This window comes from Salarias fasciatus, unplaced genomic scaffold (assembly GCF_902148845.1).
Source record: "Salarias fasciatus unplaced genomic scaffold, fSalaFa1.1, whole genome shotgun sequence".
NCBI classification, from domain to species: domain Eukaryota; kingdom Metazoa; phylum Chordata; class Actinopteri; order Blenniiformes; family Blenniidae; genus Salarias; species Salarias fasciatus.
The window spans coordinates 228,803-240,586 of NW_021941384.1; the positions used below are offsets into that span (position 1 = coordinate 228,803).

General features: G+C 55.6%; 1 protein-coding gene across 1 annotated transcript; it reads left to right on the forward strand.

Annotated features, from left to right (window-relative positions):
- Positions 1 to 2,763: 2,763 nt before the first annotated feature.
- LOC115385404 (haloacid dehalogenase-like hydrolase domain-containing 5) lies at positions 2,764 to 9,108 on the forward strand. Its single transcript, XM_030087390.1, has 9 exons — positions 2,764 to 2,790; positions 3,272 to 3,463; positions 3,610 to 3,722; positions 3,796 to 3,889; positions 6,557 to 6,587; positions 6,677 to 6,851; positions 6,932 to 7,108; positions 7,225 to 7,378; positions 8,935 to 9,108. The coding sequence occupies exons 1-9, from the start codon at positions 2,764 to 2,766 to the stop codon at positions 9,106 to 9,108; spliced, it is 1,137 nt and encodes a 378-aa protein (XP_029943250.1).
- The last annotated feature ends 2,676 nt before the right edge of the window (positions 9,109 to 11,784 follow it).

The window sequence follows — 11,784 nt, forward strand, 5'->3', positions numbered from 1 at the left end:
TGTTTCTCAGGTCTTAGTGTAAAAGTGAAGTAAAAAAAAACTACAAATAATAAACTTCAAACATTACAGTACTTTAACATATATAGACAATACTGTGACCATAGAGTATATCTGAACATAAATGTGTGCATATACGTGTATACACACACAGACACACACACACACACACACACCTATAGGCATACCTACATAAAAACAGAGACGCTAAATATTTGAGCAAAAAACAAAAATTACACAGAAGAGAAAACATTGATGGTGAATGGTGGCATAAAAGTGAGGCTGCAGGATTCTGAAGCCGTTCTTCAGTCGGGCTGTATCCAGTCCGGTGGACTCCTCCTGGACTCCTTCCTCCTGGACTCCTCCTGGACTCCTTCCTCCTGGACTCCTCCTGGACTCCTCCTGGACTCCTTCCTCCTGGACTCCTCCTGGACCCCTCCTGGACTCCTTCCTCCTGGACTCCTTCCTCCTGGACCCCACCTGGACTCCTTCCTCCTGGACTCCTCCTGGACTCCTCCTGGACCCCACCTGGACTCCTCCTGGACCCCTCCTGGACTCCTTCCTCCTGGACTCCTCCTGGACCCCACCTGGACTCCTTCCTCCTGGACTCCTCCTGGACTCCTCCTGGACCCCACCTGGACTCCTCCTGGACTCCTTCCTCCTGGACTCCTCCTGGACTCCTCCTGGACTCCTCCTGGACTCCTTCCTCCTGGACTCCTCCTGGACTCCTTCCTCCTGGACTCCTCCTGGACTCCTTCCTCCTGGACCCCACCTGGACTCCTTCCTCCTGGACTCCTCCTGGACTCCTCCTGGACCCCACCTGGACTCCTCCTGGACTCCTTCCTCCTGGACTCCTCCTGGACTCCTCCTGGACTCCTCCTGGACTCCTTCCTCCTGGACTCCTCCTGGACTCCTCCTGGACTCCTTCCTCCTGGACTCCTCCTGGACTCCTCCTGGACTCCTTCCTCCTGGACTCCTCCTGGAACCCTCCTGGACTCCTTCCTCCTGGACTCCTCCTGGACTCCTCCTGGACTCCTTCCTCCTGGACTCCTCCTGGACTCCTCCTGGACTCCTTCCTCCTGGACTCCTCCTGGACCCCTCCTGGACTCCTTCCTCCTGGACTCCTTCCTCCTGGACCCCTCCTGGAACCCTCCTGGACTCCTTCCTCCTGGACTCCTCCTGGACTCCTTCCTCCTGGACCCCTCCTGGACTCCTCCTGGACCCCTCCTGGACTCCTCCTGGACTCCTCCTGGACTCCTCCTGGACTCCTCCTGGAACCCTCCTGGAACCCTCCTGGACTCCTTCCTCCTGGACTCCTCCTGGACTCCTCATGGACTCCTCCTGGAACCCTCCTGGACTCCTTCCTCCTGGACTCCTTCCTCCTGGACCCCTCCTGGACTCCTCCTGGACTCCTCCTGGAACCCTCCTGGACTCCTTCCTCCTGGACTCCTCCTGGACTCCTTCCTCCTGGACCCCTCCTGGACTCCTCCTGGACTCCTCCTGGACTCCTCCTGGACTCCTCCTGGAACCCTCCTGGACTCCTTCCTCCTGGACTCCTCCTGGACTCCTTCCTCCTGGACCCCTCCTGGACTCCTTCCTCCTGGACTCCTTCCTCCTGGACTCCTCCTGGACTCCTTCCTCCTGGACTCCTCCTGGACTCCTCCTGGACTCCTTCCTCCTGGACCCCTCCTGGACTCCTCCTGGACTCCTCCTGGAACCCTCCTGGACTCCTTCCTCCTGGACTCCTTCCTCCTGGACTCCTCCTGGACTCCTTCCTCCTGGACCCCTCCTGGACTCCTCCTGGACTCCTCCTGGACTCCTCCTGGACTCCTCCTGGAACCCTCCTGGACTCCTTCCTCCTGGACCCCTCCTGGACTCCTCCTGGACTCCTCCTGGAACCCTCCTGGACTCCTTCCTCCTGGACCCCTCCTGGACTCCTCCTGGACTCCTCCTGGACTCCTCCTGGACTCCTCCTGGACTCCTCCTGGACCCCTCCTGGAACCCTCCTGGACTCCTCCTGGAACCCTCCTGGAACCCTCCTGGACTCCTTCCTCCTGGACCCCTCCTGGACTCCTCCTGGAACCCTCCTGGACTCCTTCCTCCTGGACCCCTCCTGGACTCCTCCTGGACCCCTCCTGGAACCCTCCTGGACTCCTCCTGGAACCCTCCTGGAACCCTCCTGGACTCCTTCCTCCTGGACTCCTCCTGGACTCCTCCTGGACCCCTCCTGGACTCCTCCTGGACTCCTCCTGGAACCCTCCTGGACTCCTTCCTCCTGGACCCCTCCTGGACTCCTCCTGGACTCCTCCTGGACTCCTCCTGGACTCCTCCTGGACCCCTCCTGGACTCCTCCTGGACTCCTCCTGGACCCCTCCTGGACTCCTCCTGGACTCCTCCTGGAACCCTCCTGGACTCCTTCCTCCTGGACCCCTCCTGGACTCCTCCTGGACTCCTCCTGGACTCCTCCTGGACTCCTCCTGGACTCCTCCTGGACTCCTCCTGGACTCCTCCTGGACTCCTCCTGGACTCCTCCTGGACTCCTCCTGGAACCCTCCTGGACTCCTTCCTCCTGGACTCCTCCTGGACTCCTTCCTCCTGGACTCCTCCTGGACTCCTTCCTCCTGGACTCCTCCTGGACTCCTTCCTCCTGGACTCCTCCTGGACTCCTCTGGGACACGATGACATCACGTTGTGTGGACACGCCCCCTCCATGACGCCACACCAACATGAGTATAAAAGAGCAGCAGAGCCTTGACAGACAGAGAGATGTGGAGACGAGGACTGACCCAGACGGTCCGAAGACCGGTCCAGATACCCCGGAGACCGGTCCAGACACCCTGGGGACTGGTCCAGACACCCTGTGGACCGGTCCACACACCCAGTCTGTCCTCCAGCTCACAGGTCAGTTTGTTTGTTCAGACCGCTGGAAGAGATTCTTTATTCTGCTTTCTATAGCAGCATGTCTCTGTCTCTCACTCACTCTCTCTCTCTCTCTCTCTCTCTCTCTCTCTCTCTCTCTCTCTCTCTCTCTCTCTCTCTCTCTCTCTCTCTCTCTCTCTCTCTCCATCTCCCTCTGAGTCTCTCTCTTGTCCCACTGTCTGTCTCTGTCCCTCTCACTCTCACACTATCTCTCGTCCCACTCTCTCCTTCTCTGTCTCTCTCTCTCTCATCCCACTCTGTCTCTGTCTCTCTGTCCCCAATCTCTGTCTCCCCTTCTTTCTTGTCCCTCTCTGTCTCTCTGTCTCTCGTCCCACTCTGTCGCTGTCTCTCTCAGGTGGGTGTCTTCTTCGATGTGGACGGCGTCCTCCTCCGTGGTGGTTCCGTTCTTCCAGCAGCTCGTCGAGCGTTCCAGAAGCTTGTAGACCAGAACCAGAAGTTCCGGGTCCCGGTGGTTTTCGTCACTAATGCAGGAAGTTGTGAGAAGCAGCAGAAGGTGGAGCAGCTGTCCCGCCTGCTGGACGTCCCGGTGAGGACTAATCTCAGTTTGATCTTTATCAGGGAGATAAACTGGAGGCTTCATCTTCTGCTTTATTTCTGAATTGTCTATTTGTTGTCATGCTGCTCTTTGATTGGACAGTGGTCATGTGACCTCTCTCCCTCTCTCTCCTGTAGATCACCCCAGAGCAGCTGGTTCTTTCCTACAGTCCTCTGCAAACCATGAGAAGTTTCCACGATAAATGTGTCCTTGTCTCTGGACAGGGACCCGTCACTCGCATCGCAAACTCGTATCCTCAGACAGCAGACCCTCGTGGTCGTCACGGTGACGGCTGAGCGTTGTAGTCCTAAGCAGAGCTGCAGTCTGGGCTTCCACAAGGTGCTGACCATCGAACAGCTGGCAGAACAGCACCCCCTGCTGGACATGGTGGACCACAGCAGGAGACCCAGCACACCTGTGAGTGCCTCATCTTCACCTGCGTGGCTCAACAAGGTGAAGAGCTTCACCTGCGTGGCTCAACAAGGTGAAGAGCTTCACCTGCGTGGCTCACCAAGGTGAAGAGCGTCACCTGCGTGGCTCATCAAGGTGAAGAGCGTCACCTGCAGTGAAGAGCTTCACCTGCGTGGCTCAACAAGGTGAAGAGCTTCACCTGCAGTGAAGAGCTTCACCTGCGTGGCTCAACAAGGTGAAGAGCTTCACCTGCGTGGCTCATTAAGGTGAAGAGCTTCACCTGCGTGGCTCAACAAGGTGAAGAGCTTCACCTGCGTGGCTCATTAAGGTGAAGAGCTTCACCTGTGTGGCTCATTAAGGTGAAGAGCTTCACCTGCGTGGCTCAACAAGGTGAAGAGCTTCACCTGTGTGGCTCATTAAGGTGAAGAGCTTCACCTGCGTGGCTCATTAAGGTGAAGAGCTTCACCTGCGTGGCTCATTAAGGTGAAGAGCTTCACCTGTGTGGCTCATTAAGGTGAAGAGCTTCACCTGCGTGGCTCAACAAGGTGAAGAGCTTCACCTGTGTGGCTCATTAAGGTGAAGAGCTTCACCTGCAGTGAAGAGCTTCACCTGCGTGGCTCATTAAGGTGAAGAGCTTCACCTGTGTGGCTCATTAAGGTGAAGAGCTTCACCTGCGTGGCTCAACAAGGTGAAGAGCTTCACCTGTGTGGCTCATTAAGGTGAAGAGCTTCACCTGCAGTGAAGAGCTTCACCTGCGTGGCTCATTAAGGTGAAGAGCTTCACCTGCGTGGCTCATTAAGGTGAAGAGCTTCACCTGCGTGGCTCATCAAGGTGAAGAGCTTCACCTGCAGTGAAGAGCTTCACCTGCGTGGCTCATTAAGGTGAAGAGCTTCACCTGCGTGGCTCATCAAGGTGAAGAGCTTCACCTGCAGTGAAGAGCTTCACCTGCGTGGCTCAACAAGGTGAAGAGCTTCACCTGCGTGGCTCATTAAGGTGAAGAGCTTCACCTGTGTGGCTCATTAAGGTGAAGAGCTTCACCTGCGTGGCTCAACAAGGTGAAGAGCTTCACCTGTGTGGCTCATTAAGGTGAAGAGCTTCACCTGCAGTGAAGAGCTTCACCTGCGTGGCTCATTAAGGTGAAGAGCTTCACCTGTGTGGCTCATTAAGGTGAAGAGCTTCACCTGCGTGGCTCAACAAGGTGAAGAGCTTCACCTGTGTGGCTCATTAAGGTGAAGAGCTTCACCTGCAGTGAAGAGCTTCACCTGCGTGGCTCATTAAGGTGAAGAGCTTCACCTGCGTGGCTCAACAAGGTGAAGAGCTTCACCTGTGTGGCTCATTAAGGTGAAGAGCTTCACCTGCAGTGAAGAGCTTCACCTGCGTGGCTCATTAAGGTGAAGAGCTTCACCTGCGTGGCTCAACAAGGTGAAGAGCTTCACCTGCGTGGCTCATCAAGGTGAAGAGCTTCACCTGCGTGGCTCATTAAGGTGAAGAGCTTCACCTGCGTGGCTCAACAAGGTGAAGAGCTTCACCTGCGTGGCTCATCAAGGTGAAGAGCTTCACCTGCGTGGCTCATCAAGGTGAAGAGCTTCACCTGCGTGGCTCAACAAGGTGAAGAACTTCACCTGCGTGGCTCAACAAGGTGAAGAACTTCACCTGCAGTGAAGAGCTTCACCTGCATGGCTCATTAAGGTGAAGAGCTTCACCTGCGTGGCTCAACAAGGTGAAGAGCTTCACCTGCAGTGAAGAGCTTCACCTGCATGGCTCATTAAGGTGAAGAGCTTCACCTGCGTGGCTCAACAAGGTGAAGAACTTCACCTGCGTGGCTCAACAAGGTGAAGAACTTCACCTGCAGTGAAGAGCTTCACCTGCATGGCTCATTAAGGTGAAGAACTTCACCTGCGTGGCTCAACAAGGTGAAGAACTTCACCTGCAGTGAAGAGCTTCACCTGCATGGCTCATTAAGGTGAAGAGCTTCACCTGCGTGGCTCATCAAGGTGAAGAGCTTCACCTGCGTGGCTCAACAAGGTGAAGAACTTCACCTGCAGTGAAGAGCTTCACCTGCATGGCTCATTAAGGTGAAGAGCTTCACCTGCGTGGCTCAACAAGGTGAAGAGCTTCACCTGCGTGGCTCAACAAGGTGAAGAGCTTCACCTGCAGTGAAGAGCTTCACCTGCATGGCTCATTAAGGTGAAGAGCTTCACCTGCGTGGCTCAACAAGGTGAAGAGCTTCACCTGCGTGGCTCATCAAGGTGAAGAGCTTCACCTGCAGTGAAGAGCTTCACCTGCGTGGCTCATTAAGGTGAAGAGCTTCACCTGTGTGGCTCATCAAGGTGAAGAGCTTCACCTGTGTGGCTCATTAAGGTGAAGAGCTTCACCTGTGTGGCTCATCAAGGTGAAGAGCTTCACCTGCAGTGAAGAGCTTCACCTGTGTGGCTCATCAAGGTGAAGAGCTTCACCTGCGTGGCTCATCAAGGTGAAGAGCTTCACCTGCAGTGAAGAGCTTCACCTGCAGTGAAGAGCTTCACCTGTGTGGCTCATTAAGGTGAAGAGCTTCACCTGCGTGGCTCATCAAGGTGAAGAGCTTCACCTGTGTGGCTCATCAAGGTGAAGAGCTTCACCTGCGTGGCTCATTACAGTGACGCTCTCAGACTCAAACGAGGTTTTTGTTTTCAGTCGGAGCCTCGGAGTCTCCCTCGGGTCGAAGGTACAACAACAGACTCAGCAGTGTTCCTCCGGCGCTCTGGACTCTCTGCCAGTGTGTGACTGCTGTTGTGCTTCGTGGCGTTGCCGTAGCGATAATCCTGCTCGGGGAGCCCGTACGGTGGGAGACGAACCTGCAGCTGCTGATCGACTTGCTCATGACCAACGGAAGTCCGGGTTCCGTGTACGACGCCCGGCCGAAGACGCAGCTCCCGGTTCTGGCGTGCAACGCGGACCTGCTGTGGATGGCCGAGGCGCCGTCGCCACGGTAACGGCCAAACCGCGCCCGTCGTCTCCGACCCGGGGGGCGGGGCTTCGTCTGACGTGTGGTCACGACGTTCCGTGTAGGTTTGGCCACGGGATGTTCCTGCTGTGCCTGGAGTCGGTCTACAGGAAGCTGAGCGGGCGAGAGCTGCAGTACCAGGCCCTGCTGGGAAAACCGGCGCTGAGAACCTACCGGCACGCCGAGGTTCTGCTGCGGCAGCAGAACCTCGGCCGCAGAGTCAGCACCATCTACGCTGTGGGGTAACCGAGCCGCTCACAACACCGTCTGGGAACTGTGGAACACGTCTTTCATACCTAGAACATGTCTTACATCTAGAACATGTCCCTGACAGCGTGTCCTCTCACTGTCCTCCCAGAGACAACGTGATGACAGACATCTATGGAGCCAATCTCTACAACCGTTACCTGTCCCGGCGCCATGCGGCCGGGACAGCCGAGCTGGCGGTGCAGGGCACAGGAAGTGATGTCACAGAGGAGGCGGAGTCAGCGTCTCAGTGTCACTCCATCCTGGTACGTAGAAGATGAAAAACAATGCTCTGCTGGCAACAAATGAAGCTCACTGAGCCCCTCCTGAGGAGCTGCGAGGTCAAAGGTCACAATCAGGAACCCCAGTGTGGTTTGATGGACCCTGTCTTTGAGCTCTGGATCACCGCTGGGTTCAGGTCCTGGATTACGGGGGACAGACAAACGGGCGGTGGGGATGGGGGGGGGGGGGGGGGGTTGGGGGGGGCTCGGGGGGTTGGGGGGGGATGGGGGGGGGGGTTGGGGGGGGGGGCTCGGGGGGTTGGGGGGGGCTCGGGGGGGGCTCGGGGGGTTGGGGGGGGCTCGGGGGGTTGGTGGGGGCTCGGGGGGGGCTCAGTGACAGTAGAACAGACTATTAGCCTCGGTCTCAGTCGGCTGAGCTCCTCTGCCGTCCACTGCAGTGTCTCAGAGCAGAAGTCCATCATGGATGTGAGCTTGGACAACATCCTCCTCTCACCCACGTCCTCCACAGAGTCCAGAGGACAGCCCAGGACAGAGCTGTCCCTCCTGTCCAGAGGACAGCCCAGGACAGAGCTGTCCCTCCTGTCCAGAGGACAGCCCAGGACAGAGCTGGTCTTCCTGTCCAGCTGGTTGAGTCTCTTCCTGTCCCGCTCTGTCCTTCCCGGGGACAGCAGACGGCGGCGTAGTGGACAGCAGAGGAACCACAGAGTCTTAACAGGTCCTGAGCAGAGGTCTGGACACTCACAAGGACTTCAGTGTCCTCAGAAGGTGGAGACACTCTGGTCCTTGGTGTTGTGGGACCAGTCCAGTTTAGTGTTGAGGTGAAGTCAGGGACTGGAAGCTGTCCACTGTTTCAGTGTCCTCCCCCTGGATGTCCACTGGTGGGTGTGGAAGTGTCCTCCTCCTGAAGTCCATCACCGTCTCCTTTGTCCTACTGGTGGTTGTCCTCACAGCAGTCCACAATGTCCATGATGACCGACCGGTTCTCCAGCTGGTTCCCCTCAGCCCACGATGGCAGAGTCCTCGGAGGACTTCTGGAGGGACAGCTGTCCGGTGGAAGGTGTAGCTGGTGAAGAGGACAGGTGAGAGGACGGTGTCCTGGGACCACCACCTTTGACTCAGAGACGCTGGACTGAGGACGCTCAGTGAGGTAGTCCATGGTCCAGGCAGCCAGGCGTCCGTCCACTCCTGCGTCCTCCAGCGTCCCCTGCAGCAGCACCGGCCTGAATGTGTCCAAGAACACGACCCTCACGGCGCCGCGGCAGTCTCCAGGTGGGTGAGCAATGGACGAGGAGGAGGACCAGGAGGAGGACCAGGAGGAGGACCAGGAGGAGGACCAGGAGGTTGACCAGGAGAGGGGGGGTGGCTGGAGACGGGGTGGGGGACGCTGTCCTGAACAGCAGGACAGGTTGAGGGGGCTGGGAGAGAAAAGTCCTTGAATGCATCCAGCAGGAATTGAACCTGAGGGACACCAGCAGTGTCTCTCAAGACTCCCCTGGAGATTGCAGGACTTCCTGTGTGACTGAAGAGTGTGTGTGTCCGTGTGTCCATGTGTCCATGTGTCCTGTCTCCGCCCCTCCCAGGTGTGTACAGGTGTGTACGACCCTCGCTCTGAGCTTCCTCCCACCCAGACCGGCGCCGCGGCGGTGGGGCTCCACAGAGACCTGGTCCTGGAGCCGGAGCTGCTGGAGCCCCGGCACCTGGTGGAGGACGTGGAGGACGCCGTGGACCTGCTGCTGCACGCCGCACACCACTGAATGCTGGACGGACACCGTCCACTGACACGGGACATTTCCTATCTGATGAACAGCACCCCCCACTGAGACCACTGTCAAAGTAAAAGTCACATCCAGAGGACTGTCCATGCAGTGGAGGGACCTAAAGACACGTGAGGACTGTCCATGCAGTGGAGGGACCTAAAGACACGTGAGGACTGTCCATGCAGTGGAGGGACCTAAAGACACGTGAGGACTGTCCATGCAGTGGAAAGACCAAAAGACACTTCGTGTGAATCTCTGTGAATATAAAATGTTCCAAAATTTGAAAAGTACAACTTCAATAAAATGTGATCAAACAATGAGTGCCATCATCATGTAAAGGAGCAACCTGGACAGCAGGCCCAGGTCACATGGTCGCAGTACTGACCGCTGATTGGTCCCGAACAGCTGGATCCATGCGCTCGTTCTCTTGCTCAGAAGTCAAAGGTACACTGAAGCTGAAGTCTGTTACACATTCCTGATGCATTTTCAAAGTTTTTGAAGCGATACAATGCTCCTGGAAATAATTCAGGATGTTTTAAGTAATAGTTTTTTTTCAGCAATGAATACAATTATAGATTCAGCTTCCAATTCAATTCAGCTTCACTTACACAGAACAGTCACACAGAACAGTCACACAGAACAGTCACACAGAACAGTCACACAGAACAGTCACACAGAACAGTCACACTGTCTGAAGACTTCTACAGCGAAAGCACAACAGATCCACATGAGCAAGAAGAGCTGAGGGAAGGGAACACCCGAAGAACCAGGCCCAGAGGAGGAGAACCCTGCAGAACCAGGCCCAGAGGAGAACCCTGCAGAACCAGGCCCAGAGGAGGAGAACCCTGCAGAACCAGGCCCAGAGGAGAACCCTGCAGAACCAGGCTCAGAGGAGGAGAACCCTGCAGAACCAGGCCCAGAGGAGAACCCTGCAGAACCAGGCTCAGAGGAGAACTCTGCAGAACCAGGCCCAGAGGAGGAGAACCCTGCAGAACCAGGCTCAGAGGAGGAGAACCCTGCAGAACCAGGCCCAGAGGAGGAGAACCCTGCAGAACCAGGCCCAGAGGAGGAGAACCCTGCAGAACCAGGCTCAGAGGAGAACTCTGCAGAACCAGGCCCAGAGGAGGAGAACCCTGCAGAACCAGGCTCAGAGGAGGAGAACCCTGCAGAACCAGGCCCAGAGGAGGAGAACCCTGCAGAACCAGGCCCAGAGGAGGAGAACCCTGCAGAACCAGGCTCAGAGGAGAACTCTGCAGAACCAGGCCCAGAGGAGGAGAACCCTGCAGAACCAGGCTCAGAGGAGGAGAACCCTGCAGAACCAGGCCCAGAGGAGGAGAACCCTGCAGAACCAGGCCCAGAGGAGAACCCTGCAGAACCAGGCTCAGAGGAGAACTCTGCAGAACCAGGCCCAGAGGAGGAGAACCCTGCAGAACCAGGCTCAGAGGAGGAGAACCCTGCAGAACCAGGCCCAGAGGAGGAGACCCCTGCAGAACCAGGCCCAGAGGAGGAGAACCCTGCAGAACCAGGCTCAGAGGAGGAGAACCCTGCAGAACCAGGCCCAGAGGGGGTGAGGGAACAGACAGAGGGAAAAAGAGAGGACAAACAGATTTTTTTTCCAGAAATTGTATTCTCGAAAATGGGATCATATTTTAGTCGAGGACTAGATTGTCGTTACACATCTGCGCTGCAAGATGGAGCCAAACTACTGGTGACCAGGAAGTGAATGGAGCGTCTAATTCCCCTGTCCAGAGCCAGACCACTCGCTGCTCGGCGGACAATCAATCAATCAATGTATTTTTGTACAGCCCAGTATCACAACAACAGCTGCTTCAAGATGTTACATTGGTTGGTAAAAATAAAAACAGTGAATAAGCATAATGTTAATATGTCAAATTCACAGTAAGGAGACAAAACGAAGCAACCACCGCCTTAGACCCTCACATCCGGCAAGAACAAACTCCAGAAACCCAGTGGGAGAAGAAGAGATCTTGGGGAGAACCACAGTATGGAGGGATCCCTCTCCCAGGGACGGACAGCTTTGGCAACAGCTAGCATGAGACAATAAGAAGATAGTTTAGTATTTAAACTAGTATTTAGTTAGTATAGTTTAGATAGTTTCATTTTGTTTAGTTTAGTTTAGTTTAGTTTAGTTTAGTTTAGTCTAGAATCCCTAGCTGACCTGATCATAGGCTGCATCGAAGAGAAACGTCTTGAGCCTAACCTTAAATGTGGAGACTGTGTCTGCCTCTTTGACACCACTTGGAAGCTGGTTCCATAAAAACGGTGCCTGATAGCTAAAGGCTCTTCCACCTAGTGTCCATTTAGAGACTCTAGGAGTCACCAGTAACCCTGCATTTTGAGAGCGAAGTGCTCTGATTGGTTGATAAGGCGTTAAAGCATCTTGGAGATAGGTTGGAGCCATCCCATTTAGGATTTTGTAAGTGAGGAGAAGGATTTTAAATCTAACTCTAAACTCGACTGGAAGCCAGTGAAGAGATTTTAGAACGGGAGTAATGTGTTCACGTCTTCTAGTTCCAGTTAATAATCTGGCGGCCGCATTTTGAACCAACTGAAAGTTTTTTAATACACTTTTTGGGCAGGCTGCAAGAAGGGAGTTGCAGTAGTCCAATCTAGTGGAAACAAATGCATGGATGAGTTTTTCTGCATCGCTTC